The 27,113-nt window shown below is 47.0% G+C and overlaps 13 protein-coding genes across 13 annotated transcripts; 3 read left to right on the forward strand and 10 right to left on the reverse strand. All coding sequences in view use genetic code 12, as the record gives it.

Annotated features, from left to right (window-relative positions):
- Window positions 1-719: 719 nt before the first annotated feature.
- LODBEIA_P60400 (uncharacterized protein) lies at window positions 720-1,673 on the forward strand (the record flags this gene model as incomplete). The annotated part of the gene is made up of 1 exon (XM_066976440.1): window positions 720-1,673. The coding sequence occupies one exon, from the start codon at window positions 720-722 to the stop codon at window positions 1,671-1,673; it is 954 nt and encodes a 317-aa protein (XP_066832978.1).
- A 490-nt stretch (window positions 1,674-2,163) lies between these two features.
- LODBEIA_P60410 (uncharacterized protein) lies at window positions 2,164-3,342 on the reverse strand (the record flags this gene model as incomplete). Its single annotated transcript, XM_066976441.1, has 1 exon — window positions 2,164-3,342. The coding sequence occupies one exon, from the start codon at window positions 3,340-3,342 to the stop codon at window positions 2,164-2,166; it is 1,179 nt and encodes a 392-aa protein (XP_066832979.1).
- Window positions 3,343-4,389: 1,047 nt separating this feature from the next.
- On the reverse strand, window positions 4,390-4,770 carry LODBEIA_P60420 (uncharacterized protein; the record flags this gene model as incomplete). The annotated part of the gene is made up of 1 exon (XM_066976442.1): window positions 4,390-4,770. The coding sequence occupies one exon, from the start codon at window positions 4,768-4,770 to the stop codon at window positions 4,390-4,392; it is 381 nt and encodes a 126-aa protein (XP_066832980.1).
- A 770-nt stretch (window positions 4,771-5,540) lies between these two features.
- On the reverse strand, window positions 5,541-6,320 carry LODBEIA_P60430 (uncharacterized protein; the record flags this gene model as incomplete). The annotated part of the gene is made up of 1 exon (XM_066976443.1): window positions 5,541-6,320. The coding sequence occupies one exon, from the start codon at window positions 6,318-6,320 to the stop codon at window positions 5,541-5,543; it is 780 nt and encodes a 259-aa protein (XP_066832981.1).
- A 262-nt stretch (window positions 6,321-6,582) lies between these two features.
- On the reverse strand, window positions 6,583-8,058 carry LODBEIA_P60440 (uncharacterized protein; the record flags this gene model as incomplete). Its single annotated transcript, XM_066976444.1, has 1 exon — window positions 6,583-8,058. The coding sequence occupies one exon, from the start codon at window positions 8,056-8,058 to the stop codon at window positions 6,583-6,585; it is 1,476 nt and encodes a 491-aa protein (XP_066832982.1).
- A 189-nt stretch (window positions 8,059-8,247) lies between these two features.
- On the reverse strand, window positions 8,248-9,726 carry LODBEIA_P60450 (uncharacterized protein; the record flags this gene model as incomplete). Its single annotated transcript, XM_066976445.1, has 1 exon — window positions 8,248-9,726. The coding sequence occupies one exon, from the start codon at window positions 9,724-9,726 to the stop codon at window positions 8,248-8,250; it is 1,479 nt and encodes a 492-aa protein (XP_066832983.1).
- Window positions 9,727-10,878: 1,152 nt separating this feature from the next.
- On the reverse strand, window positions 10,879-12,219 carry LODBEIA_P60460 (uncharacterized protein; the record flags this gene model as incomplete). The annotated part of the gene is made up of 1 exon (XM_066976446.1): window positions 10,879-12,219. The coding sequence occupies one exon, from the start codon at window positions 12,217-12,219 to the stop codon at window positions 10,879-10,881; it is 1,341 nt and encodes a 446-aa protein (XP_066832984.1).
- Window positions 12,220-12,703: 484 nt separating this feature from the next.
- LODBEIA_P60470 (uncharacterized protein) lies at window positions 12,704-13,906 on the reverse strand (the record flags this gene model as incomplete). The annotated part of the gene is made up of 1 exon (XM_066976447.1): window positions 12,704-13,906. The coding sequence occupies one exon, from the start codon at window positions 13,904-13,906 to the stop codon at window positions 12,704-12,706; it is 1,203 nt and encodes a 400-aa protein (XP_066832985.1).
- A 1,538-nt stretch (window positions 13,907-15,444) lies between these two features.
- On the forward strand, window positions 15,445-16,560 carry LODBEIA_P60480 (uncharacterized protein; the record flags this gene model as incomplete). The annotated part of the gene is made up of 1 exon (XM_066976448.1): window positions 15,445-16,560. One exon carries the CDS (start codon window positions 15,445-15,447, stop codon window positions 16,558-16,560), a length of 1,116 nt encoding a protein of 371 aa, XP_066832986.1.
- A 143-nt stretch (window positions 16,561-16,703) lies between these two features.
- On the reverse strand, window positions 16,704-20,180 carry LODBEIA_P60490 (uncharacterized protein; the record flags this gene model as incomplete). Its single annotated transcript, XM_066976449.1, has 1 exon — window positions 16,704-20,180. The coding sequence occupies one exon, from the start codon at window positions 20,178-20,180 to the stop codon at window positions 16,704-16,706; it is 3,477 nt and encodes a 1,158-aa protein (XP_066832987.1).
- Window positions 20,181-20,458: 278 nt separating this feature from the next.
- On the forward strand, window positions 20,459-21,109 carry LODBEIA_P60500 (uncharacterized protein; the record flags this gene model as incomplete). The annotated part of the gene is made up of 1 exon (XM_066976451.1): window positions 20,459-21,109. The coding sequence occupies one exon, from the start codon at window positions 20,459-20,461 to the stop codon at window positions 21,107-21,109; it is 651 nt and encodes a 216-aa protein (XP_066832988.1).
- Window positions 21,110-21,283: 174 nt separating this feature from the next.
- LODBEIA_P60510 (uncharacterized protein) lies at window positions 21,284-22,927 on the reverse strand (the record flags this gene model as incomplete). Its single annotated transcript, XM_066976452.1, has 1 exon — window positions 21,284-22,927. One exon carries the CDS (start codon window positions 22,925-22,927, stop codon window positions 21,284-21,286), a length of 1,644 nt encoding a protein of 547 aa, XP_066832989.1.
- A 1,071-nt stretch (window positions 22,928-23,998) lies between these two features.
- Window positions 23,999-25,810, reverse strand: LODBEIA_P60520 (uncharacterized protein; the record flags this gene model as incomplete). The annotated part of the gene is made up of 1 exon (XM_066976453.1): window positions 23,999-25,810. One exon carries the CDS (start codon window positions 25,808-25,810, stop codon window positions 23,999-24,001), a length of 1,812 nt encoding a protein of 603 aa, XP_066832990.1.
- Between the last annotated feature and the right edge of the window lie 1,303 nt (window positions 25,811-27,113).

The following is a 27,113-nucleotide window of genomic DNA, read 5'->3' on the forward strand; positions in this document are numbered from 1 at the left end:
GGAATGCGGATGTAAGGGACCTCGGCTTTTAGGCGGCTCAATCATAAACCGCACTACCCGGGTAAAAGAAAGTCGGGTGGTAGACGCCGAGAACCGGTGGGCAGCTTCTGGCGAGAAGTAGCGAGAGCTACGGCGAGGATACTGGCCCTAATTTTTTATTTTCCCGCATTAATGCGGGCGAGAACCACGGCGCGGGACGACGGGAGAATCTGGCACCAGCCCAAAATTTTTAGAAGAGCAAGAAATACGGGGGCGAAGCTGGCGGATGAAAGAGGGTGTGGGTCCATGCAAGTAGATGCAATACGTCCTTGTTTTCTGGCATCCCCGTCCCCCTGCGCTTGTTCTTCTTCTGCTACTGTGCTGGCTGATAAAGCAGATGGAGCGCTCTGTGCGATTAAGCAAGCGCATGCAGCCCAATCTCTTGACGTGTAACCGCTGTTGAAGCTCCTAAAGCTGTGGTTCTCAGATGGTTAGAAATTCGGAAAACGGGTGTAAAACAAAAAAGGACTGTCCTATTGCAGCCTTGACGATCTACGGCAGCCATTACTAAATACACCTCATGACACACACAGGTATCTTTTGCCAGCTATACCGATGAGGTTGTGAGTATAAATATATATAGATGTGTATATATATAAGTGGGACCTTCTCCACCATCTCATTTTCGAGCTTGGTCTTCTCTTTTTATACAATTATACATAACCAGATAGCAAGGCCAAATGAGACACTTTTCAGTAACAACTACAACTTACTCGGTGCCCCCCTCTTCTCCATCACTATCGTCTGCGTCAGCATCGGTATCAGCTTCATCTAGCACTAGTCGTAGCACACTAAACAACACAGGTGCAACTACTACCTCAAGTCGTCGCACATCGTACCCCACGCCCAGTTGCAAAGCTTTTTCGTCGTGGCAGTTGGACTGGGACCCAACGTTGCAGCAGCACTACTACACCAACTTGCAAGATGGCACCATAAGCTTTGATTCCCCCTGTGAGGTATCACATCGCAAACGCAAAAACTCGCTTTTCAACGGCATCAAGCGCCGAGTCTCTCCCTGCGGTAACTCCTCGAGCAGCAGCAGCAGCAGCAGCAGCAAGAGCTTGTTGCAAAAGATCAAGAGCTACGGCAAGAAAAACAGGAGTTCGGAGCTGGTGCCCGCGGCTGCTAAGGATTTGCAAAAGACCAACACGAGCGGCACCACTAACTCTGGTGCTAGTCGCTCGTTGTTTGATGATCGCGCGTACTGGCGCGAGGAACAAGGCGGACTACAGGGTTTGGATGAGGATTTCTTGTTGATGAATGACCAGAGTAACCAGTTTCGCAACTTTGCGGGCACGTCGCTGCTTGAGTACGACGATTACGAGTCAATTACTACTGAAGAGGAGGAGTTGGCTTCGTACGTCAGCACTGAAGGAGATGCAGATGCAGAAGAGGAAGAAGAGGATGAAATGGACCAAGTTAGGCCGTTTAATTCCAAGTACATCTATGGCGACGCGGTTGAAAAACCAGCGCCAAGTCGAGACGATACCAGTTTCAGATATTGGACCGGTGCCGAACAAGATGAAGAAGAAGACTATGATGACGATGATGAAAGTAATGTTGACTTTGCTGATTTTGACAAGGAGATTGAACGACGTGAGTTGAGATTGCAGATGTTGAAAGAGTTATACTGAAACCAGGGAGTGGTGGATGGAAAGGACGTCGCTTGTAAATATGGAAAAAGAAGGGTCGGTTGCATATATATATCCTCGCTGAAGGTTCGGCTACTAAATTTCAATGGGGGACAAATTTTTTTTTTTTTATCTTTTTTAGTTCGGGTTTGGGTCATACCAGTACGTTTTGTTTAGTTTTGGATATCATCATCAAATTAATGTTTTTCACGTGACTACCACTACTCTGTAATAGAACAATGTAGATTGTCGGTCATTGGATGAAACAATGCAGATTGGCGGACGGTCACTGACATTTGAGCCTATTTTTTGGGTTTGGTTTGGTTTGGGGGAGATGGTTATGTTGCAAAAAAACGAGTAAATTAGGAGTTGCCAGGTTTCGGGGTTAAGCATTGCTTGACACCGTGCACCGACACGGCAATCGGCACTCTAGACCATGACCCTCATAACGTTAGATCCTCTTGACTCAATAGCCTGATGGCTTGATAGTTGATCACTCTAGACCGCTGATCAATTTCTCCATCACCTGTTTCGTCAGACAAAGCTCACGATCAAGACGGTAATAGTTCATACCAGCAAGGTAGAACCCCAAGTCCAAGCTCGTGTCGACATTCAAACCTTTCAACTTCTTGTATGCGCCATAAGCATATCCATAGGGAGGCAATGGACCAACTGTACTCAGGTGCTGAATCACCTCATTTATAAACTGGGTCCGCACCGCACGCGCCGGTTTGCCCGACACGGCATCCACCATCACCGTGGCTTGGGCCGCGAGTTTCGGCTGATTCACATTGGAGAAAAACTTCATGGTGGTGGATTCTTGCGAAGCTAGAAAAGCCGTGCCTAGCTGCACTGCATCTGCGCCTGCTTGTAAAAACACCTTGATATCGTTTGAGTCCATGATACCTCCAGCGACGACCAAATATGGTCTAGTTGGCGAACCAGAAAAATAGGCGAGTGTCCTTTGAAGGAGAGTTAAACTCGGCATGTTTTCGTCGTATTTGGAGCTATGGGCAAAGTTTCCCCTGTGGCCTCCCGCTTCGTAGCCCTGTAGAATTATGCCGTGGATGGTGTATTCCAGCGATACAATGCGCTCGACTTCCGCAATCGATGTTGCAGTTACAAAGATCAACGTGTTGGAATTGTTGTTCTTCTCCAATTGCGTCAAAAGCTCTTGGGGAAGCTTGGGGATGCCGAAATGGAAACTTATAATGGCTGGTTTGTATGCTTCGAGTATATCGCGTATTCTCCTGGTTGCTTCGCCGTCAGCGCAAAACTCGTTGAATGAAACGTTGCCGTTTTCAAACGTTGAAATCTGATTGAAAGTGGTTGTGGGTATTCCCAATTTCGCATACATTGATTTCCAATTGTTGACTTCATCTGGTGTAGGTGGCTGTTCAACTGTATGGCTGAAGAAATTGAAATTTACCGGCGTCAGTGCATGATGATTTGTTGAAGAAGTGAGCCCGTTGAAAAAGTTTTCCATTAGCCATTCTGTTTTGGCAATTGAGTCTGGTTGTAGGAAGTTTATAGTTGATAAAGGGATTGCTCCTAATCCACCGGCATTGGTTACACTCTGGGCCATTTCGGGAGTCAGCACTCCTGCCATGGGCGATTGAAGAATCGGGTATTTGATTCCTAGCTGTTTCAACAAGCTCTGCCTTCTGCTCATTTGAAAAAGATTGTGGGAGTGGAGTACCACTTTCTGAGGAAGAGGAAGGGTTTTCTTTGGATTCACAGTTTCTTATAGGTGTTGCGGGAGATGGTGGGTTTCCACATGTCGGACTTTCAGGCGGTATATTTCCATTTTCGGTGGTAAAGGCCGTTGAAGCCGACCAAAGTTACCCAATTGCGACACGTCGGGCACATTGGATACTCCCCGATTACACGAGAAGCTCGGAAACATCTCAAACGTCTTGACATTGAAAAGGGTCTTGAATCTGAAGTAGTGAAAGATGGTGCCTTTCAGGAGCCAACGCGTTTAGTTTGTCATGTTGGCTGCGAAACATGAAGGTAACTATCGTAACTGCATACATTTCGAATATCCCAGCGGTTGCTCACCCTGAGAGAAAGTTTGAACCTTGATGTTTTCCAGAATTTGAAAGACGCAGAGGATCAAGTGCAGATGGGATCTCAGAAGAGCACGGCTTTATCAGCCCCCCTCCCCCAACAAAACCTTAGATAGCGCAGTATATAGAACCTGACATAGGACCCGAAGATTGTTAATCAGCTGCACTCGCAACAGCCAACTGCCAACTGCCAATTGCCAACGGCCAACGGCCAAGTACCTGCTGTTCAAATGTGTTGGAATATACAAACCAGCTCTAAAATGTGGGGAGCGGAATCAAGGAGGTTTTGGCAGTTGAACAAGTTTTGGGCTGTCTTGTGAAAAAATTCGAGAACCACCACCACACGAAAAAAAAAAAAAACAGTTGATCCAATGACGTTCAACACAACTGCGCTTACTCATGCACTCAACAACCACCACAACAAGGGGGACAGCACACGTAGAGACCAAGAAGAAGAAAGTCGACGATGGCGAAGAAGCAAACGGCTTCGGCTTTCAGATTAGTTGTCAATAAATAACACGTAGAATTGCTTCAAAAATTACTCTATACAGAATCAACCCCCACATCTTTGTCCACACCAACTCACACACTTTCCTCAGTCACGGCCACCACCGTGTATCTCTAACTTTTTTCCACGTGTTTGTCCTTGTCTAGGCGAAATTGGTCTTGTAGTAGTATGCACCGAAAGCCAACACGAGAACAGCAACAGCAATAAGGGGCACATTGACGCCGCTATCAGCGCTCTGGTTATAGCTTTGAGCCCTCTTGGCCTCAACGGCCTTGGCACCTTTCAAGTTGCCAATGAACAACTTGGCCAATATCTCGTGGGCTTCGTCCGAGTGGCCAATGTCGTCAAAGGCCTCGGTGGCGTCGGCGCCAGCCACGTCCAAGATGACCTCTTCCCCTCCGGGGTGCTCGTCTATATACGACGAGACGTTGTAGACCTTGCCGTTTATCACGACCCAGCAGTCGTCGTGGGTCGTGTGTTTTGAAACTTGCTCCAAGTCGTAGATCTTGACCTCGTCTGACATTCTGCGCAACGAATATATATGTAGATGTGTATGTGTGTGTTTGTATACAATGGATGCACCTGTTGAAGAAAGGCTTACGAAAGGAGTTGGGGGTTTTTTCCTCCGCAAAATATCAGGGTGGGATTTTATGTTTTTTATACGACGAAAACCAGCGACGAGGGGAGATTGAGAAGTGTGAGGAGGAAAGTGTTGATTTTTTTCCCCTTTCCGCACTGCTAATTTTTTTTTCCGTTACATCAAGCAGCCCTGTTTCAAGCCAGTAGTTATCGGGATACGCTTGAGGAGGGGAAGGGCATAGGGCGTTGGCAGGGTCTCACAATTGAGAGAGTTGTTCTGAGTTGTCAGAGTTACGTGCGTATATCTTGCAATTTTTAGCGCAGGGCAATGGCAGTTAGGGCCTGAAATCTCTTCCCTCCCAGGTTCCAAAACGCATATAAAACTCCACTTCCTCTCTACTTCCTCTCGACTCGCTCTCCACGACGGCGTAGGTTGGGGTGTTTCCAGTTGCAAGTACTCACCTCAGGCAAAACTCGAATCCCATGGATTATTACTTCGACACGTCCTGGGAGATTTGACAAGACGGAAAAAAAAAGGACGGGATAATTATACCCAATCGGGTCAAAACTTACATCTATCAACATCTCCTCTCCTCTCTTCCTCCTCTTGGCTCCGCTTATCGAGTGCCATTCTACGGCGACATACAGCTTCGCAGATCACGTGATGCGTCTATTTCTTCAAAACCTTTATCTACTTTTTTTTTTCCGCCAATACTATATCTGGCTCAAATCGTAATCGATACCCTTGGACTTCAACTCCGCCACCTTGCGCTTCTTCGCGTCTTCAAACTTGGCAACCAACAACAGCCACTCCTCGCGCGTCTTCTTGCCATCGTGGCGCTCCTTAACGATCTTGTGCACGGGCACCACGCGGAATTTCCTGTTCGAGTTCTTGAATGTGTCCTTGTGCGGCTCGGCGACGACTTCGCAGCGGACCAAGTGGCCAAACAACAAGTAGTTGTTCATCGTTTCTGCTGCAACGCGCGCCACGTCCGCTTGCTCGAATTCAATGTGCGCAAAGTGCTTTGATTTGCCCGTCTTTTTGTTTCTTGAGAGCTTGAGGTTGGTGATGGGTCCGAACTGGGTGAAGTATGTGCGGAGCTCGTGTTCTTGAAAGTGTTGCGGGAGGCGGCCTATGTATATCACTGACGACTTTGGGGCGGATTTACTTGTGGCTGTGGTTGTTGTTGTAGGCGCGGACGATTTGGTTACCTTGTGGCCTGATGTTGTAGTTGTTTGTTGTTTGCGTTGGGATTGGGAAGCGGGTGAGTCGGGGTTTTCTTCCTCGTCTTCGGATTCATCGCTTGAGAGACCGTAGATCTGCTCGTCTTCTTCTTCTTCTTCTTCTTCTGATGACGAAGGGAGGTCGAGGTTTTCGTTGTCCACTTTGACGTCGGCTTTTTCGACTGGGGCCTCTACCTCTTTAGCTGGTGCAGCTTTTGCGGCTTTCTTTTCACTAGCCTTAGCGGGCTTACTATTCAGCTTCTTGACCATCTTTTTGTTTTGAATGCGAGGTCCAATCTTTCAAAATCCTGTGCTTTCTGAGATCATCGTGAGGCAGTTTCTTCTCCTTTTTTTTCAAATTGCAACTGCGATGAGCTCGCGCTTGAGGTTGGGGAGTCGCGATCAAATTCCACGAAACTGCACGTGACACACTCCACCCACCAGAATGGCTAGAGGTTATAAAAAGGCAAGAGGATATCAAGAGGCAAGAGGAATGGTACAGTCAAGTCCGTTTTTTCCTTTTTAAAATAATCTAAAAAGCATCCATCATCAATCCGTTACCTTGAGATGCGCGATCAGTACTGGTTCCAGAGCTAGGACCCGTTAGTCTAGGTTTACCAGCAAGCAACTCGCGTCTGATTTCCGGTCCAAGAGCATGGTGAAACCGCTGTCTCACAGTCTCCAACAAAAAATCACGCTGATCATCGGTGATATCATTCTTGTACCGTTGCGCAAAGCTCAAGAAGGCCTTGTGCCACACCACGGGCAACTGTGGTACTTCCTTCTCGTCCAACTCCATCATTTCCGGTTGCGCTGCATTCCTGAATCTCATGAAATAAAAAACTAAATCGTCCAATGTCTGATATGGCAACGCGTACTTTTTCTCTACCAAGACACGGATAAACACCGTTGTCGCTGGTGAAAACTCGCGTTGGAGCAACTGGGATAATGCCACTGACGAGTGGAGCACGGGCACCGAGCTCTTTGTGAGCACCGAGGCCGCGATGGTGGCTTCGCGCACTGTGCAGTATGAATCCGCCAACGGCAAGAGGAACCCCTTGAAAAACGCCGCTGGTTTATAAAGCGACTTCTTGAGAGCTCGATAAATGTGGTAATTCAACAGATGGTCATCTGAATCTTCAATGTTTGATCTGAATTTCTCAAGTAGCACCGAGCTGATGAATTTGGTGGCTTCGTTAGCGGAAAGATTCGAGACGAACAATTTTGTAGCTTCGTAGGTGGCGTGAGGCGACCACTTGGTAGGGTTTGTCACGTACAACACATCTTGCCAGTTGTTCAAACTGGGCAAGATTTTGAAGAGTTTGGGGAGCTTGCCGTGGGTGTATGTCGCGAGGATCTGGCCTATTTTCTCGTAAGCCATGATTACTTTTGGTGGGAGAAGCACGGCATCCTCACGTTGTGCGTGTCCACCACCTTGCGATTCTAGTTGCTGTTGCTGTTGCTGTTGCTGTGTTTCCTTTTGTTGGATCTTGGCGAGGATCTTGTCAGCTAAGTTGATTCCTGGTTCCTCTGCAGTGTTGTTGTGAAAGTATTTATTGAATAGCTCAGCGTCTTTTTCGTCAACTTCGATTTCTTCTTCATCAAAAACAAGCTCTTCCTCTTCTTCTCCTTCGTCTCCTTCCCCTTCTTCTTGTTCAAAATCAGAATATTCATCTTCGTTGTCCGAACTTTCGCTTTCATCTTGTTGCTTGAATGCTTGAGCAAAGCTTGGTCTCAGCGACTCTTGATCTTCCTCCTCTCGCAATTCCTCTTGCTGATCCTTGGCTAGTTGCAAGATTCTTCTCGAACTTGCTGCGTCTAGATACTCATCACCTTCTCTTTCTTCTTCTTCATTTCTATTCTTTTTCGATTTGGAGGATTTGGCATTTTTAACGAGTGATGATCTTGGTGTCGTTCGCAAATTTCCTCCTTGCGATGTGATGTCCTTCAAGAGCGGATTGTGGCGCTGCTGCTTGAGCTTAGTATCGCTGATTGCTATCTTTCCCATTGCTTGTGGATGTCTTGTGTGAGGCGGGAGGTGGAGTTTACAAAGTATGATAGAGTTGATGGGTTTATGGAGTTGGTTTCCTACTACTTGGGAGATTTAATTTTTTTTTCTTTTTCTGACAAGGAGCATCTCATCGTAAAACATCGTTAATTTTTCATTACACACACATTACATATATATATTTGGTCTTCATGAATTAATCTTCACCAGGAGCGAGGTATCCGGCATTTGCTCACCATTATGGTCATGAAGGTGCAAGGTTCGATACCCGGGCTCCATATAATCTAGCTTGACTACGACGAGACCTAATTGCTGGACATCTGCCTTTTCCAAGCTGGTGGAGTTGACGACAAACTTGACAAATGTAAAGTCCCTTGAACCAATCATTTCTGCCACGAACGTCTCCTCCCATGTAGCGTCACCGGTTCTACACGAGGACAAGGATAAGGATCTCGTTCTGCCAGATTCCATTTTGGGATTTTCCCAATGCACAGAGTCGGCGCCTATGACTTCCAAAGTAACAAACGGATTTATAGTTTCTCCTTCGTGGGTGGGTAAATTATGGGCACTCACTATGGTGATTGACAATTGCATCATTTCCACATGTAGCGGCGGCATCTTGTAAAGTTTAGAAGTCTTGATCACGGGTTTTCTCAAACTCGACGGCTTCAAAACGTACCCGCTTTTGTAAATTCCAACTCCATCAAACATGGCTTCGTTTAGCTGTTGGCCCAAATCGTAAGTTTGCCAATTAGTAGCCACCATTTGCACGCCGATTTTCCAATAATTGATCGGGTTGAAATTGGAAGACTTGAGTCTGAATTTCGAAGGATAAACTCGCACAAAGTACTTTCTATTATGTTTGTCCAAGGAGGTGCGCTTGATCTCATCTTTCAACATCTTGTTAATCGTCTTTTCGCTCAATGAGAAACAGTGGTTGTAGACTTTGGACTCGGGCAAGGAGAAGTTTCTAAACTTGATCCCTTGCACGTACACGCCTAGCTGGCTCAATATCTCAATGACTTTTGGAGCAGTGCCTCGACGAAGACTGGTTATGCTTAGACTGCCATTCGACCTGGCACTATCCTCGCTAAACGAGGTTGGAGTTGTAGATGACGAAGTGGTATAGCTGCCGTCTTCAGTCTCGTAAAGTTCCTTGTATTTACTCGTCTTTTTCACCTTGACCAAATACTTGTATTTCAACTCTTGAGGCGAGGGCAAGACGGGCGCCTCGTCAATAACTTCACTGACTAAATCATCACCCAACATTTCCTTTAAAATCGCAACGAGTTTCTTTTGAAACGAGCTCGAGCAGTTGATTTCCAAACTGAGAATCACCGGGTATGGGGAAGTGACAAATGCATACCTCTTGATCGCGCTGATGACATCTGAAAACTTGATCGACTTGCTAAAAGTTCGTCCATGGTTGACCACGGGCTCGCCACTGTCATTAGAGGCATCCCACACGTCTATCTCCACACATCGGCAGCCTCGACGCAAAGCCCTGATGTACCCTTCAACTGAAGACTCGCCACCAACCTGTCTCCCTAATAAATACGTGTTATGCGACGACGAAATGTAGTAATCCGTCAAGGGATACGAGTAATACTCGTCATTCTTAGGGTGTAACCGACTGGGAAAAGACTGAAAATTTACTTCGTAATACATATCGCCGAATCATCAATGGTTCGAGAGTATCCTGGGATGGAGGGTGGCAATTATTATTGAAAAGATCAAATCACTGACAACGGGGGTATTCCAGACCAAGTTTCGAATGAAGAAAGGAAGGAAAGCTGGGTGGATAGGTGTATCAAGATTAAGCTCAATCTCTTCTCCCCACTCTTTCGCCCCTTGAATGTGATGGCCAGGGCACTCTTTTTTTTTTATCGCCCCGTTATTTATAAAAGAAAAAGGATAATCAACACCAACCACGGGCACTAGAGGAGAGGACACCTAAGGGCCACTCGAAGCGTGTGAAAGTGAGATGGGTCGAATGGGTAGACGATTGTAGTGGGTGAGTTGCACTCGGAGTTAGGTAAGGATTTGCTTCGCCATCACAGACATGCGGGAGTCAGATACGAACATCAATCAAAGTCATAACAACCAGTTTCTTGTTGTTTGCTTTTTTTAGATTAGACCCGGGAGCATCCCAACCCATCTTGCATTCTGCATTCGAAGAGTCAGGAGCCCCAGTCCCTCCCTCTCTCTGCTCGAGGAGTGTTCGTGGAAACTGTGTAGATTTACCATAGCCCCGTGAAGCAAGACTCTTGTGAGGCGAGGGTTATCAGATATAGATTATTTGGAGCTGCTCTTGTCGAGAAAGGGTCGATGAACAAAGAAATTCCACGAGTAGCCTTAGAGCCCTGCTATTTTAGAGTATCCAGTCTCCTCGAGACTGACTGACGGGCAAAGTTTATAGCAGCTACACTTTGGATCTTTGCTGTGGTTGATTCTTCCTGTATCAAAGGGAAAAAGAAAAGAAAAGTAGAAGGGTTTACGAGGCCAGTTCGTAGGCTTAGTCAAGAGAATCCTTCGCCTTATTGTCTGTTAATGGCTCAGCAGGGGCATGAAGAAAGCTAGGTCCTCTTTCTCCTGCGCCTTTTTTTGCCATTTGCTCGTGGTGTAACCAAAATCGCTCTCCACGGGCAAAGCGAATGGTTCCAGAGTTGAGGCTTTTCAAACCGCTCAGGTGAAGACGGGAGAATTCCTACAAGCAAAAAAACCAACCAAGTTAGACAAAAGGGGGGTTCAAATATCAATTAATATGCATAAATAAAAAATAGGATAATAAATAGCAAAAATAGTGAAATCACTCTAGAATCAAGGGTGCCTGTTTTTGTTGGTGTTGGACTTGGTGATGGTGTTGAAACCCCATGACTCATCCATATATCCGAATCCCATGAAGACTCTTCCATATTTTGTTGATGAGGCAGCACGCTGCTTCTCACGGGGCACAGCTTTACTCTTGTCCACCTCGACACACTTGTTAACTAGTGCCTCTTCGTAGTTCAACCAGGAACGTCCGGGGTTTCTTAAAGTCTCGATGCTTTCTGCAGATAATCCTTCGGTGTCAAAGAGTAGTCCATGGTTGGACTTCAGCTTAATTTGAAACCAGCCCGTCATCTTGGTTTGCAACCTCATGAACTTTGCCTTGACTTTTTGAACGTGGCAACGGCATGGCTGAGGAACCAACACTTTCTGTTGTTCTTGCACTGGTTGTTGCACTGGTTGTTTTTGTTGTGGAGATTGTTTTGCTTGCACAGGTTGTTGCCCTTGTTGATCATCATTGTAGGTGACTTCGACGAACTCATGTTCAATCACATGTGGTGAGAATTGAACTAAGCGGACTCGGTTCTCAAAAGCATCAAGAAGCCTCATGGATTCTTCACTGTGGCCATCAGCGAATAATTCAAGAAACTTGGGCTTGGTGTTTGAAGACTGGGAGCTTGAACTGGAGCTTGAGTTTGAATTTGAACGTGTAGCATTTCTTTGATATGCTTTGTTTGTAGTTCCAAAAAGGGATGAACTATCAAAGCAGCTCAGGTGGGAAACATCGCGGGCGGCGTTCAAGGCAACTGCATCTAGTTGGAATTTTGGAGCAGCTGACTTGATTGACAATTGTTCGGCAGTGAATGATTGGACCTTGACAGACTGACACTCGGACACGGACACGGACTCGGTCACAGGCTCAAACTTGGTATGCTTTTTGATACATGGTCTCAACAATTGCGCGGCATTAACTGATTCGGAACGGAACTCAATCTTGGTATGCTTCTTAAACACTGACTTTAAGAAGCGGCGCACACCAAATGACTCGACTGTGGTATGCTTCTTCTTGATAACCGACTTTAACAATTGGTGGACATTGAATGATTTGACTTTGACTGACTCGGACTCGGACTCGGACTTGGTTGAACCATCGTCCTTGGTGCCCTGGTTTGATTGAGGTTTTTTAGCTTCACCAGGTGCAGTAGTTTTCTTAATCGTAGTTTCCTTGCAGTTCAAATCAAAATCGGCATTAACATCAACAGTAACAGTTGAAGTTGGTAAACCCTTCAACTTTGACAAATCGTTTGGGTTTGCTTTGAAAAAGCGTTTAAAATTCTTTGGGGTGGATGCAGAAGGTGCATTCAAAAATTGCGTTTCGTGAGTAACTTGCATTTCGTGTTTGTTTTTTTGGAAGTTTGTTGAAACGCTGATAAAGTATAAAACTTGTTTGTTGATGAAAAGGAGAAAGGAAGGAAGGAAAGAAAGAAGATATACAAACTGGACTTGAAAGTTGAAATTCAAAAGTTGTCCTTATATATTGTTGTTCTGGGACTAACAAAATATTTTGCAGCCATTTCATAAGTTGCGTATGCCTGCAAAAAGTGCAGCTGGTAGCAGCACCCAGAGGCCGGTGTTGCAGTAGAGGTACATGATCAAGCAAGACTGGGCCTTGAAGAATAAACACCATCCAATCTGAGCTTCCCCTTGGCGGTTTATGCTTCAAGGCTGCTACAGATGACAATTGCGAATAAGCATTTCTCTAGGCTTGGCTTTTTAGCTCTATTAATCTTGTCTTCTCTACAATAAAAGGGGTATGAAACTAGAATTAGGGCAAAACTGCGCCAAAAATAACAAAATCACCACCAGCACAATCAAGCTATGCAACATCAAATGACTCCTTGCCAAAGTCGGGCTTTCCTCCCAAGGTTGCAAAAATGTCACCCACGTAATTCGATGAAGCGTAAACTTCACCTTTGGCATAAACATCGTCCCAATTTGTGAGAATGTCATGAATAATTGGCGTTCCAGCAAGGACCAAATTGTCCAAACTAGCCTGAATGCCACCATCCGATCTGTTAAAGAAGTACTCCACGGCATTCATCGAAGGCGGAGGCCTCGAGAAATCTGAAATCGTCCGCATCACCATGATCCTATCGAAATCAACCAACCCGTGCTTGTCTAACCTCGTGAGCACTTCCAAAGTAGCATTGTCTTCTTGAGCCGTCGAGCAATACGTGGCAGACCCATTCGTCATCAACTTTGTCAAGTTGGCAAAATAATCTCCCAAGACATTACCGGTGAAGTAATTATCACTCGTCAACACATCGCAGCTCACGACGCTGGCGGGGCCACGAGCCGCGGGTTCAGTATACAATTCTCTAAACTGCTGGTTTTTCTCATTGCCTTGGCTTAAAGTTGCATTGCTGGCCAACGCTACTGCTTTATCCCTCAAATTGGCATTGATTTCAAACACTTCGGTGCCGTACACGTTACCAGGGTACGAGTTTGGATTCTCTGCTCCATATGGTACGTAACCTGCAGTCCACTCGGGTTTCACCGCGTGGTAATCTTCATACGCCAATTGATACTCCAACCCTACTTGCACGGCGTATTTGGCAAATGTGACTCCTCCCAACGTGGTGTACGCTGGCTCACCGCCGGCAATACCCGCAACCAAGAAATAAGTCTTGGTCAAATCAAACAAGGGGTTCAACGCCAAAGCCGAGATTGAGCTCGCCGCGTTGATCTCGCCTTCGCCGGTGGTGACTTGGCACACGGTATAGTCTGTAGTGCAGTGGATCACGGGGTATTCCGGTGATAACCCGGGGATGGTAATGTTGTGGACAAAGTCCATGGCTTTTAGCCAGGGGTCTCTTTCGAGCACAAACATGGAAATCACGAATGCCCTGGGCTGGTATACAGCGAACGGTTTGCCATATGAAGTCTGGATGTTGTCGTTTGATGAAGGTGGGATTTCAGCTGTCTGTGGTTTTTGTTCAATTTTCCTCTTTGTGAGGATTGGGTTTGAAGCAACTGTGGTTAATGCTGCTGCCATGGAGCAGAATGTGGAGAACCTCATCCTGGGGGCGTGAAAAATCTAGCTGGTGAGGAGTTTTTCACATTCTAAGCGGTAAAATCAGTCTGCCTGGGGAGGCTTGTTGTATTTATAGACGAGTTTGGCAATAGAGTCAATGGGGCATATATGTTGGCGAAAAGGGTACCCCCCCCCCCCAAATCCCCAAATGAAAATAACGTCACTGCAGCACAATAATACATTGATGGAGTTGACAGAGATAATTAATTGGCAGCAGCAAGGCGACACTGATGGGGATGGCCATCATATAGTGAAAAGGTAGGTATCCCTCATACGGCGAACTGCTGCTGACGAAAATCAATCGAGAATCTCGGCTACGTTACGTTACGAGTCAGATACGAAAGATTCCCAGATGCCTGCTGTGAATGAGCCAGAAAAGAGTCCAATTGGCAACTGATAGCCTGGGGATGGAATGAGATTGGACACGGCGAATGGTTTAAAATGTCATTGGAACCGCTGAAGCGGTTGGAAGGTCGCCAGAGCAAAAATCCTTCAAAACCCATTCCGTTGATAGGATAGTGTTCTTGGCATCCACTTTTTTACTCCGACTCATATCGTACAGCAAGTGTTTGCTTTCACAAAAAATAGGGTGAAAGGCTGGGAGAGTGGGAGGGTGCAAGAGAGTAATCGATATCCAAAGAATAGGAGATGAGATTCCACTATGTCCTATTGTTCCCTCGAGCGATTAGGAGATATGCAGAGGTTAGGCGGGTTTGGTGAACAATTGGGCCTAATCGGGAAAGACAAAAACATTGGTGCCTTAAAATTGGATGGGTCTTTTTTACTTTTTGACCATAATAATTGTTCTTTTGTATACTTCTTTCATTTTTAATTAGTGCCGTATCTCACGAAGCGTTCCGTCGGAGGTACCAGCTTCTAGATTGGACTGATAAAGGAATTCATGGATTCAGTGTCTCGAATGTGTTGGAAGTTCTTCGGTCTTTTTTTATAAAGGGTGTGTGACTTGGAACTATGACTTGAAGGCACTTCCGGGTTCGTGGTTCATGTTTATTAGTGATTTCCTTCAAAAAATCTGGCAATGAACAAACTCGACTATCTACAAAAATTTGTCCTATCTCCATCTGTGGAGTCCATGGTGTACTAGGTGGACAAACTCGTCGAATAAAAAAAACGCCTGCAACCCTCCTATTCCTCAAAGATTAAGCAAATCAACTAAAAAAAAGGAAACAGAATAAAACAAGAAAAAAAAAACATCGAATTTCGAATTCGAATCTGGAAGGCCCACTTTCATTCTTCAGCACTTTGGGGGATTTGAAAGCCCAAGCTAGAAACTCCCGCTATAAGGCCGGAGCGGTGGAAAGAGAACCACGGGTGGGTGCATCTACCGCTATTTTATGGCTGCAAAAAGGAACCCATTTCGTCTCGTGACGCTACCGCTGCCTTTTTCGTTTTGTGTTGCAGAACAGATAAGGACCACTCGCCCTCTTATCAACAAATTTGAACAACCACCCATCCAACAAGCAGCCCATGGCAAAACTCTCCCTCCAGCTTTCTTCAGCCCAATGATAACCAACCTAATATTGCTTGTGCTAGTATACGCGGCGCAACGAGTGGCATCTTTGCCACAGCAACAGATACTCACCTCGAAAATCGCCCCCAAATGCGTCATCGTTTCGATGTTTCAACCAGAACAAGAATCATGGACCAAAGAAATCGACTTCCCCCACACTTTCCAACTTCCCGGACTCCATCCACTCTACCCCAACTTCATCTGCACCGGCGACCACTCCGTGTGCCAAGTCACCACGGGCGAAGGCGAGATCAACGCAGCGACAACGATAGCGTTCCTCATCTCCAACCCCCAATTTGACTTCCGCAAAACGTATTGGCTCTTCGCGGGCATCGCGGGCGGTGACCCCGCCCGGATCACCACTGGTAGTGTCGCGTTTGCGCAGTACGCAGTACAAGTGGGCTTATCCTACCAGATCGATTCTCGCGAGGTATCCGAGTGGGACACGGGCTATTTCAGCTACGGCACGCGCCAGCCGCACGAGTACCCCGACTCCGTTTACGGCACGGAGGTGTTTGAGTTGAACCGCAACTTGCGCGATCGTGCCATGACGCTCGCTTCACATACAGTATTGAAAGTGGGCGATGATGAAAATTGCAAGTTGAGAGAATTGTACGTGGGTGAAGTCGCGAGTGGTATGCCTCGGGTGGCAGCGTGTGATGTCTTGACTAGCGATAACTATTTCACGGGCGCGGTGTTGAATGATGCATTTGGGAAGTATGCGGCGTTGATCACGAACGGCACCGCAAAGTACTGTGCTGCGGCGCAGGAGGAGAATGGGAGTCTCGAGGCGATGATCCGGGGTGCTCAAGTGGGCACGGTGGATTTCGGTCGTGTTGTTGTTATGCGGTCCATTTCCAACTTCGTCCGAATGCCGCGGGGCTTGAACGTTAGTGCCGTGGAGTGGTTCAATGAGTTTCCCAAGGGCGGGTACGAGCACGCGTTGCGGAATTTGTACGTTGCTGGGTGGCCATTTGTGCTGGATGTAGTGGGAAGATGGACCACGCTATATGAAAAGGGGATTCAGCTGGAGAACTACTTGGGTGATATCTTGGGCACGTTGGGCGGTGTCCGTGATTTCGGCAAGGACAGCTACAAGATTACATGAAAACGAAATGAATGAGTAGATGTGTATGTATTTATTTATAAAAGAATAGAGTAAATGCTAGGTGTAGTGTGATGTGATGTGATGTGATATGACGGAAGGGAAGTTTGTTTTTTTTTTTTGTTTTTATATTCTCTCTATACTATCTATTTTGGAACTAATGGTTTCCAATCTGACATGTTTCTCATATTGTTATTTCTAGGAGCCGGCGGCGCTGGCGGTTCCTTTGATGAAACTGGAGTTAAATCTTCGTCATTTTCCTTGGGTACTTTTGATGACGAGAGTGATGCTGGCTTGGAAGGAATCATTGGTCGTGAGGAGTCGTATGAGCCGGCCTTTCGAATTGGTGGAGGCACTGTGGCAGATGCTGCTGGTGCTGGTGCTGGTGCTGCAGTTTGTGCTGGTGATGAGACGGTCGATTGGTTGGCGGTGGGCGTGTTCAGGTTTGATCTACTCGTGGGGATCAATGGCGATGCTAAAAACCCAATGGGTACTCTCATGGGGGCAGGTGAAGCCGTCATGACTTTTCTAGGAGGTGGCGGCTTTGGTGATGAAAACTCGGGCGTTGAAGTTGAGTTGAATGGCGGTGGCAATCTTCGAGGTGGAGTCTTGGTCGAGTCTCCGTTTTCATCATTGTCGGTGTATTTATTGTTGTGGTTGTTGTTGTTTGGGGTAATGTAAGATTTCGGTGGTGGTGGCAAAGTGCGAGGTTGCTTGAGTTTCAACTCGGTCGACGTGGTCTTTCTGCTAGCTGGGGGAGGAGGCACACGATTAGGAGCGGTGCTGTTTGGGTTTGGTCTCGATGGCAAATCCGGTGCATTTGAATCAAAATCATCCAACAAATTGAGATCATTCAATGCATCAACAGCAAAACTGGACTCGGATTTGGACGACGTTGACGTGGATGGGGTAGGCGAGATCGAGCGCAAGGATACCAAATCGGAGACGTTACGGTGCTCTTTCCTATATGCCTCGTAAAAGCCCCTGGCAATCTCGCTCTTTTTCTCTCTATCAATGAATTCGACTTTGGCTTCAAACGTGGCGTAAACCGGCTTGTGGTCACTCATAAACATGTCCATCACCGAGTTGTAATTCAACTGCTGCAAATCGTTCTTCAAGGATTTGTCACTGAGATACAAGATTCTATCAGTCCATGAAGGGACCCGTTGCTTTTCCGAGGTATCGTAATCGGAAGTTCCCTTGTCGAATTTATAAGTTGGGTAAAACTTGATGACACCCTCGGTAAACTCTTGAAATGCACCTCTCTTGTGTCTCTCTTCGGTCAACTGATCATACTGCATCAACTCATCAAACGCGCCACTCTGGATGAAGTCGCGGCACTGGTAATTTGGCAATTGAAGTCTATAATTTAAATCGCCAAACCAAATCACGTGGTCGTGGTCTTTGATTGAGTAGTTCCGAGTAAACACCAAGCCCAGCAATATCGTCGAGTAGTCGTTGAACCTCTCCATAACGGCAGAGGCACCCGCAGCCAAATGCGAAGTGACAAAGGCAAATGAGGTTGCTCCATAGTCAAATCGAACTGCGCATGCACCCTTGTTGGCTGCTATGCCGCCCAACCCCGTTTTCTTATAAGATCCAGAAACCGAGGTGACATGGTGCACTTTAGATCTCTTGACGAAAAGGAATAACGACATCGAGGTCATCGACTCCGTTCTCAAGAGCACGTATTGTTCACGTTGCGAATTTAGTTGTTCATTTAAAAGCGCTGCCCATTTTGCTGGTTTGGATGCGTCGCCGCTCAATATTGAGCCGGCATTCAATTCAATCATTTCCAAGAGCCCAATCGCGACTATATCGGACATCGAGTCATTTTCAGGTGGGAACAACCACGAGGTGAGATCAAGCCTGTTTGTGTTTGGCTCCAAGGCATTGACATTGTAGCTTCCTGTGAAAATCTTGATTTTGTCGCTCGTGGAGAAAACGTGGCGTTGCTTTTTCAATTCTGCAGTGACATACTCGCTTGCTGGATCATATATCTTAACCTTGCGCGATGGTCCCGCGACACCCAATAGCAAGTCAATGGTTGACTGTTTCTTGCCGTCGACAAACGTGTTTTGATACATTCTCGAGACCGATTTTGAAACATCCGATAATGCCCCTGCGAGATTCATTTTGCCCGACCTCGAAAAGGAAGACTTCAACGCATTGGTTCCCGTGTAAATCTGGGAGATGGCATCGCCATTATCGGCCCATAAGCTATTATGCAACTGTTTCAAGTACTCAATGTGGGCCGCGTCTCGAGCACTGCCCGCGTATTGTCCCTTTAAAATAATATCGAGGACAGTTCGCGAGATGACTTGTTCGATTAAATTTGTTCTGTCCAAGCAATCCAAACAATTGATTCGAAATACACCATCCTGACGCGTGACAACTTGGCCCAGATTCATGTCAAATGTAAAGAATCCAAATTGATACAAGGATTCTTGAATCGAACGAAGAATCTTTGTTGCTGCTGAAAAACCACCGACTTTGGTCTCCAGATGGAAATCGAAATCGGTGTATTCAATCTCTTCTCTTCTGTCGCAGTGCTCGTATAACTGCCGGTACCTTTTGGAAACTTGAACCTCGGACGACTTGGTCTTGGACAAGAGGTCGATAATGTGGCAAACTCCATAATGCTCGCCGATTTCAGCAAAATGCTTGTTGAAAACCGGCTGGGTGGCCTCGAGAGATCTAGTAAGGGTGATTTTCGGGTTCATCAAGCTCGAGTCCTGCTCCCAGAACGTAGGCACCGAGCCTCTGATTTGAGTATATGTGTATATCGACGAGTGCGAAGGGTTATTGTAAATAAACTCGGACTCAACGAAATTGGCCACGTTGCCATTATCGTCGATTCCACGAGTGTTGTACCTTGTGCCTGCTCGTTTCCATGACTGCTTGGAGATGATGGTGAACGAGTCTTCTCCATCTCTAGTGTACACGGTCTTGGCAAACCCGCGAATCACTGTGGTTAGAAACTTGTTGTCATCGAGAATCAACTGGTTGTGTTTATCCAAATTTGATCTGAACCGGATCATGTCATCAATAAGGAACGAGTTCCACATGTACTGCGGCTGGTAGTGGCTCAAAGTGTTGACTTTCTCCTCGGCGCCTCGACTCTGCAAAGCTGACGTTAGGTCAAAATCATTAGAGTAGTAGAATGAGCCATTCGATAGCAACTTTTTAAATTCAAAGCACGGGTGTTGCTGTACACGGTCGAGTCGGTCTTCTTGCATTTCTTCGGGACCAACCAAGGGATAACCTTGGCCATCCAACTCGATGAAATCCCACTCATTGTTGTTCAACGACACGAAATCAACCAAGTCGATCTTGTCGACACTTTCGCCAAAGATGGGCGAAGCAACATTTTTCGTGGCTCTCGTGATCACCGCGAGGAAAATCTGGTTCTCGACGTAGATCAACCCAAGACACCCCGATACGTCTCTCTTGAGCAAAGGTTTGAACCTGTCGTCTCTCGCGATGGACTCGTTGGGCACGAGGTCTAAGTTCACCGTTGGTTTGGCGAGCTGGGTTTGCTTTTCATTGGTTCGGAATGTGAGACTGAATGTTTTGGAGGACACCACCAATGTTCGCGGCTGCTCCTTATACAAAAGTTTCATCGAACTATCAAGGGCTATATTGGTGTATAAGTGTGACTATGAGTACGTGTGAGATCCCCTGGCTGCTTGAAAAGTGGTTGTTGACCAAATACTGCCTGAATGATGTATAGGTCTTGTGATGGTTCCGAGTGGCCCTGATTAATTTCAGATTTACGAACCTCCAGATTCTTGATTTTTTTTCAGCCCCCAAGTCAAGTGGGTGCGTTAGTGTGGAGCAAGAGTTAGGGAATGATGGTTCATCTATTCCCTAACCTCGCCTTTGGCCTCCCTCCCTAGCAATGGCATTCAACGAGCGACTCAAGGGACTAGACGAGTATGGCATCATTCTAGGCTCCAACTCGCCGCGGCGAAGAGAGATCATGGAGCGGAACTTTGGCTTTGAAAACTTCCAAGTGATGAAATCGAACTTTGAAGAAGACCTCGACCAGCGTGGCTTGACTCCCCTAGAATACGTCAAGAGAACCTGTCAATGCAAAGCTGAGGATTTGCTAGCTACAATTGAGCAGGAACAGCGCTATTGCAACGAAAATGTTGTCTTGTTGACTTGTGACACTATCGTGAGCTGTAACGGCAAGATTCATGAAAAACCCGAGCTGAGGCAAGAACAAGTGGCCATGTTGGCTGAATACTCGAGACACCCTGATTTGGAAGTCATATCTGCCGTGTCGGTCTACGTCATTCGGCGTGGTGTCAATATTCCGCGCCTCGAGCTTCATGATCATTGCGTCACGAAGCTCCATTTCAAGCTGGATAATGAGGATGTCGTGCAAGCTTATGTCGTTAGTGGAGAAGGGTTGAGCGTTGCTGGCGGGTTCAAGTACCAGGAAAAAGGATGCCTCTTGTTTGACGAGATCGAAGGGGATTACTATAACGTTGTCGGGTTGCCCACTATCGCTTACACCATGCTAGCCAAAGCTCTAGCAAATTGAAATAAAAAAATGAAAGAAAGAAAGACAACGTAGAGAAAATTTACAATTTTCAAGAGTCAGGAGTCAAATTGCCAATACACAAGGTGGCCCTCTTTTGTCATGAATCAAACATTATCCTTTCCCAGTTAAAATTCCGTATAATTTTTTTCTTTTCCTTCTGAGTCTATTCATAATCTATACTATCGTATCAATGGTCCTTTTTCTTGCATTTTCGCATAGTGTCTCAAAGTTCGAGCCCAAGGCGTACCAGCATTGCACTCCACCAATAAGAGTGAGTGCCACGGTACTACCGATCCATAGTCCTGCCAAGAGGCCCTTCCAGGGGCTGAAGAAACTCAAATATATGCTGATGGGCACGCCAACCACGTAGTAGCTTATCACATTAACAATGCCTCCAACTTTAGTCTGTCCTTGGCCTCTCAAACAGCCGGCTGTGTTTGCATTCATCCCATCTGAAACTTGCATAACGGCGATAAACCAAATGATCGCGAGAACTATCGACACCACCTCTTCGTCATTGGTAAACGCATAAGCAATTTGTCTCTGGAAACCCAAAATCACGGCGCAGTTGACGAGCGACATGGCAAAGCCAAAGATTAGCGAGACTCTGGTGGTGATCTTGGCGGACTCAGCCAAGCCTGCGCCCAAGAAATTGGCAATACGAGTTGAAGCGGCGATTCCAATGGCAAAGGGCACTTGGTAGGTCAAGTAGGCAATGGTGGTGCCAATCGATTGCGCCGCTAACGCCTTGGTGCTAATGAGCGAGGCCAAGAGGGTCATGATTTCAAACGCAATAAACTCAGCTTCAATCATTATGAGACCCGGGATCGCGAGCGAGGCAAGTTGACCCCACCGGCTAAATGCCTTGTGGACATCGAGTCCGCCCCAGCATTGCAAGGGGTTCATCTTGTGCGGGGTCTTGTCGGCTTTAACCATGAACGTGGTGGCCAAGAACAAGAGCAACGCCATAAACCAGTAGTTTATCGACACGGCAATGGGGGCTCCCGCGTAGCCCATCCATTTGACAAAGGACAAGGTCATCACCACATTGATGGGCGCGGCTATGAGCAAGACATATGCGCCAACTTGGTAAATCTCCTGTGCCTGTAGAAATCTCTTGCCGCATTCAAAGCCAATGAAACCGGGGATGCCAAACGCCACGTAGCGGAGATATGTCGCGGCAAGTCTCGCCGTTTCCGGCTCCTTGACGACCAAGCGGATCAAGTCGTACCCGAAAAAGATCCAGCAAATGAGAATGGGGAACATGAATGTGATACTCAACGCAATGCACTTTTGCATATAGTCGCCCACAAGGGTATAGTTCTTGGCCCCAAACGCCTGCGGGCACAACGTGTCCAACGCGGTGGAGATGCCCTGGATCGTGGCGTAGCCGGTGATGTTGGCGGTCATGGAGCCCAACGAGACAGCAGCTAGCTCGTTGGCTCCAATGTGGCCCACGGCAAACACCGAGACCGTAAAGGGCGAGCACTCTAGTAGGAAAGTCACCACCGAGGGTATGGCATTTCTGACGAGTGCCCGGAGCTCAATCATGGAAGTAGTGGTTTCTGGCACTCGAAGCTTATATAGCTCTTCCTCTTGGTCACAACCATCTACAGCATGGTAGTCTCCTGCCGGAACTGAACCTGAGCTCAACGTGCTTGCCTCCTGGTTGAGCACTTGCAGCGAAGGCGTATTTCGCAGCTTTTTGTCCAAGAGCGCCTCATGCTCCGCTCCTTCATTACTGGTGGTGGTAGTAGTAGTAAGAGTCTGCTCGTCTAAGCTGGAAAACGAGCCGTCATCCCTGTTCAACCCCGACATCTTGAATCCTAGAAATGACAAAACAAAACAAGAAAAGAAGGGAAGGGAAAGATGGCGAAGAAGGAATAAGCAAATATATTTTTCAATGCAACTTCCCCCATTTCTAAAGGGATGAAAGAAAAAAGAAGCGGGTTTTTTTTTTCAACACTTTTATTTTTTGCGCTCCTCACTGCTAACCGCCAGGGAGACGGTTAGCAGCGCAAATTGCGTTGGGGGAAAAGAACGAAGCAAGAGACGACGTTTGAAGGGGGGGCGGCATCGGAAGCGGACTTTCACGGTGAGGAGGAAACCCGCTGCACTGTTGTTCTGGTGAGATGCCACCGACCCACCGCTAGTCTCGCCCCGACCCTGACTCAGACTCCGACTCAGCCTTGAACAAAGGGAATATGTATATTTCGGTTATGAGTCCACATCAAGGGGGGGAGGGGGGGTAACGAAGAAGAGCGAAAGAGTAGAAGAAGTTCAAAGCCTACAAGATCCTGCTGCTGAAGTAGGCGTTTTCACTTCTCCTTTTTTTTGGTTTTTTTGCTAAATTAAACAAGACCGCTCTTGTCCTTGACACCCTTGGGCTGCGATTTCTACAAGTTTGGTGATGAATGTTGATGGAGAATCTTGCGACCACCTCTCTGTCAACCATGCCCGAGGCATATTCTTTTTTGAAATGAGGTTGCCGATGGACATGAAGGGGATATGGGTTGTTTTGCTTCCTTCCCCTCTTTCCAACCCCCCCCTTTTTTGACCCCCTTTCTCGAACCTTTCGTATCCGCCCCCTTTTCTCGTTTGGTTCGGCTAGCCCCTTTACCACTTTTGGCTTCAACATTCAAAGTTAAAACTATCCCTAACCTCCTTGAAACCCAAAAAACTCTAGACTCCCTTTTAGTTCTTTAAATTGCTTTGCGAGAAATTGCAACTTACAAAAGAGCCTTTCGCCAGAGATGGGTCAGATTCTTTGGCTGCGAAATTGGGCGATGCCTTGTGCGTGTATGTGCGGGAACTGGACGAATTAATCTATAATCTATGCTAAACGACTGTAAATGAATAAGTTAGAAAATCACAACCCAAGTGGTACCATCAAACGACATGGTCACCGGTGCGGCTTCTGGCATATTCACACAACTTGTTGAAATCAGCAGTCAAACTGTACCAGCTTTGAACCACGCCAATGATGGTCAACGCTACCGTGCTTCCCACCCACAACCCGGCCAATTTGCCCTTCCACGGGCTGAAAAAGGTCAAGTATATACTCAAGGGTAGGCCCACCACATAGTAGCTAACCAAGTTGACGATACCGCCAATCTTCGTCTGGCCCTGACCTCTCAAACAGCCCGCCGAGTTGGCGTTGATGGCGTCCGAAACCTGCATGAGCGCAATGAGCCACATGATCCCCAACACGGTGGCGATCACTTCTTCGTCGTCGGTGAAAGCATACGCGATCTGGCGGCGAAACACAAACAAGGCCAAAAAGTTGAGCGCCGAGATCACGAGTCCGAATGATAGTGAGACTTGCGTGGTGATCTTGGCTGATTCCGCGAGGCCTGCGCCTAGGAAGTTGGCGATACGCGTCGATGACGCGATACCGATGGCGAACGGCACTTGGTAGGTCAAGGAGGCCATGGTTGTGCCGATGGATTGTGCCGCGAGCGACGTGGTGTCGATGTACGACGCGAGCAAAGTCAAGATTTCAAACGCTAAGAACTCAGCTTCGAGCATGATCAACCCGGGGATGGCGAGCGAGCACAAGCGAGACCAGCCACTGAAGGCGCGTTTGATGTTGAGGCCACCCCAGCATTCCATAGGGTGTATCCCAGTGGGCGTATGGTGGGGCTTTACAAAAAAGACGGTGGCGATGAACAAGAGAAGCGCCATGAGCCAGTAGTTTATCGCTACTGATATCGGGGCGCCGATGTAGCCCATTTGTTTCACCAAGGCAAAGTTCATCACTAAATTCGTGGGCGCGGCGATCAAGAGCACGTATGCTCCAATCTGATATATCCCCTGCGCTTGTAAGAAACGCTTACCGCATTCAAAAGCAATGTATCCAGGTATGCCAAATGCCACGTATTGGAGATAGACCGCGGATAAATGGGCCGTGGTCTTATCGGGGACGATCAAGCAAATCAAGTCGTACCCGAAAAATAACCAGCATATAAGCACGGGCGCCATCACGGTGAAGATGAGCGCAAGACATTTCTGCATATAGTCGCCCACGAGGGTGTACCTCTTGGCCCCGAAAGCTTGCGGGCACAAGGTGTCCAACGCGGTGGCGATACCTTGAATAGTAGCGTAGCCGGTGATGTTGGCGGTCATGGCCCCCATCGACACCGCCGCCAACTCCGCCGCGCCAATGTGGCCCACGGCAAACACCGAGACTGTAGAAAGCGAGCATTGGAGCAAAAAGGTGATCACTGAAGGGATCGCGTTTTTGATCAAGGTGCGGAGCTCGATCAAGGGAGTCGTGGTTTCAATCTGGTGCTTAATCACGGCTTCTTCAAAGGCATCGCGCACCTCGGAGTCGCTGGCGGGGTCCTCGATGGCGATGTGGTTAGCTTGCAAGAGGTCGCGTTCTTGGCTCACGGCGTCATCATCGGCCAACGACAACAAATAAGATTTCCGTCTTGATTTAGGGCCCGTGCGAGACAAGTGTTCGCCCAAAAGAAGGTCGTTTTCACCAGGGGTCAAGTCGACTATGGCAGCCTCGTCTTCTGGCTTGATAAAGTCGGATGGCACAAAGAGCCCTCCTTTACCCACTGAGCCATAAACCACCGATGCTCTTCTTTGGTGGTCTGAATGCGTGAATTGATGCGCTTTGACGCTGGATTTTCTTCTCGATGTTGTTGAGTCTGGGTGATTCCGGTTACTCTCATATTCGTGGCGGCCTGCCATTTCTTTAATCTCTGCAATTATGTTTAAAAAAAGAGAAGAAACTCGAGATGATCCAGGAGGGGTGGCGGTGAGTTTTTGCAGTAAAATTGATGCTCTTCTTATAAATCCAACGTCTTCTTCCTTTCTTCCCCCACCAGCATCGAATGGCTCTCTCTGCCAATTAATCGCAATCCAACAGAGCGAAGAAAAAAAAAAGAAACTTGAGCGGAATTTTTTTGGCGTTTGGGGGATCACCAGAAGGGAAACCCCCAATTGCGCTTTGACGGAAACACGGAGTCGCCATGGGTGGTTGCATTCCTTACGCATACAGGATAGACCAAGAACAGCAACTTGGGGTTTTTTCAGGGGGTAATTGGGATGTATCTCTGACTCATGTCTACAGAATGGGTATGGAATAAAAGCTAGTTATGGGGAACCGGATCTGACTAGGCTGAGTTGAGTTCAGCATATTCCATGCCACGAGGCATCGCGCGTCAACAAAGAGACAAAATCTTGGTGTAGCGCGTGTTTGCCGGTGGTGAAAACGTTGTTCTGGTTTTGGTTGATAGGTGGGAGGGACGCTGCCACAGTTGATAGGTGAGAGGGATGCTGCCACACTTGATAGGTTCAAGGGCATGTTGTCTGCATCTACCGATGAGGATGTTCTTGGGCCAACATGTTGTTGAAATGCGGCTGCCTTTGGTTTGGTGTTCAACGTCATGGAGGAACTGCAATCTAAATGAGCCCAGGAGAGTCCAAGAGAGTTCAATTTTGCACCCATTGCGTCCTTTTTCTAAATTCGGTAGCCTTTCTCTTAAAAAAAAAACGATGTACATCATCATGTTGGCAATTTGCTATTTCACTGAAAATGAGGCTGTTAACTGGAAACAAGTCTGGTGGTTTCGAGTGAAAGGCCAATTGTGAACTCTTTGCTTTTTTTTTTTTCCTCACACCGTTGCAGCACTCCAAGTTGTCATTTTGACCTTGGATGCCGTTTCATTGTGACCTCTAACTCAATGAAATCGGTGTCTTTATTTCACCCTGCTGTGCTTAACCCGAGTACGATTAGGTCTAGAGTGGAAATCCATTTCCACGGAGTCATTCTAGCCAAATTCGCGAGGTGCTGTATCTGTTTTCAGAATACACCTATGTCACTCTTTTTGTTGAAAAAAAAAAGTGGTTCTCTCTATAGGGGGTGAGCGATGTCACAGAATCGAATCAAAAGACTTTTAATTTTACATTAGTTGTAACAATGGACTTTCTATCTCAGTCCACTCTCTAATCATCCTTCACCGGTTCATCTCCACAATTCTCATTTAAAAAA

This window comes from Lodderomyces beijingensis (assembly GCF_963989305.1).
Source record: "Lodderomyces beijingensis strain CBS 14171 genome assembly, chromosome: 8".
Classification (NCBI taxonomy): domain Eukaryota; kingdom Fungi; phylum Ascomycota; class Pichiomycetes; order Serinales; family Debaryomycetaceae; genus Lodderomyces; species Lodderomyces beijingensis.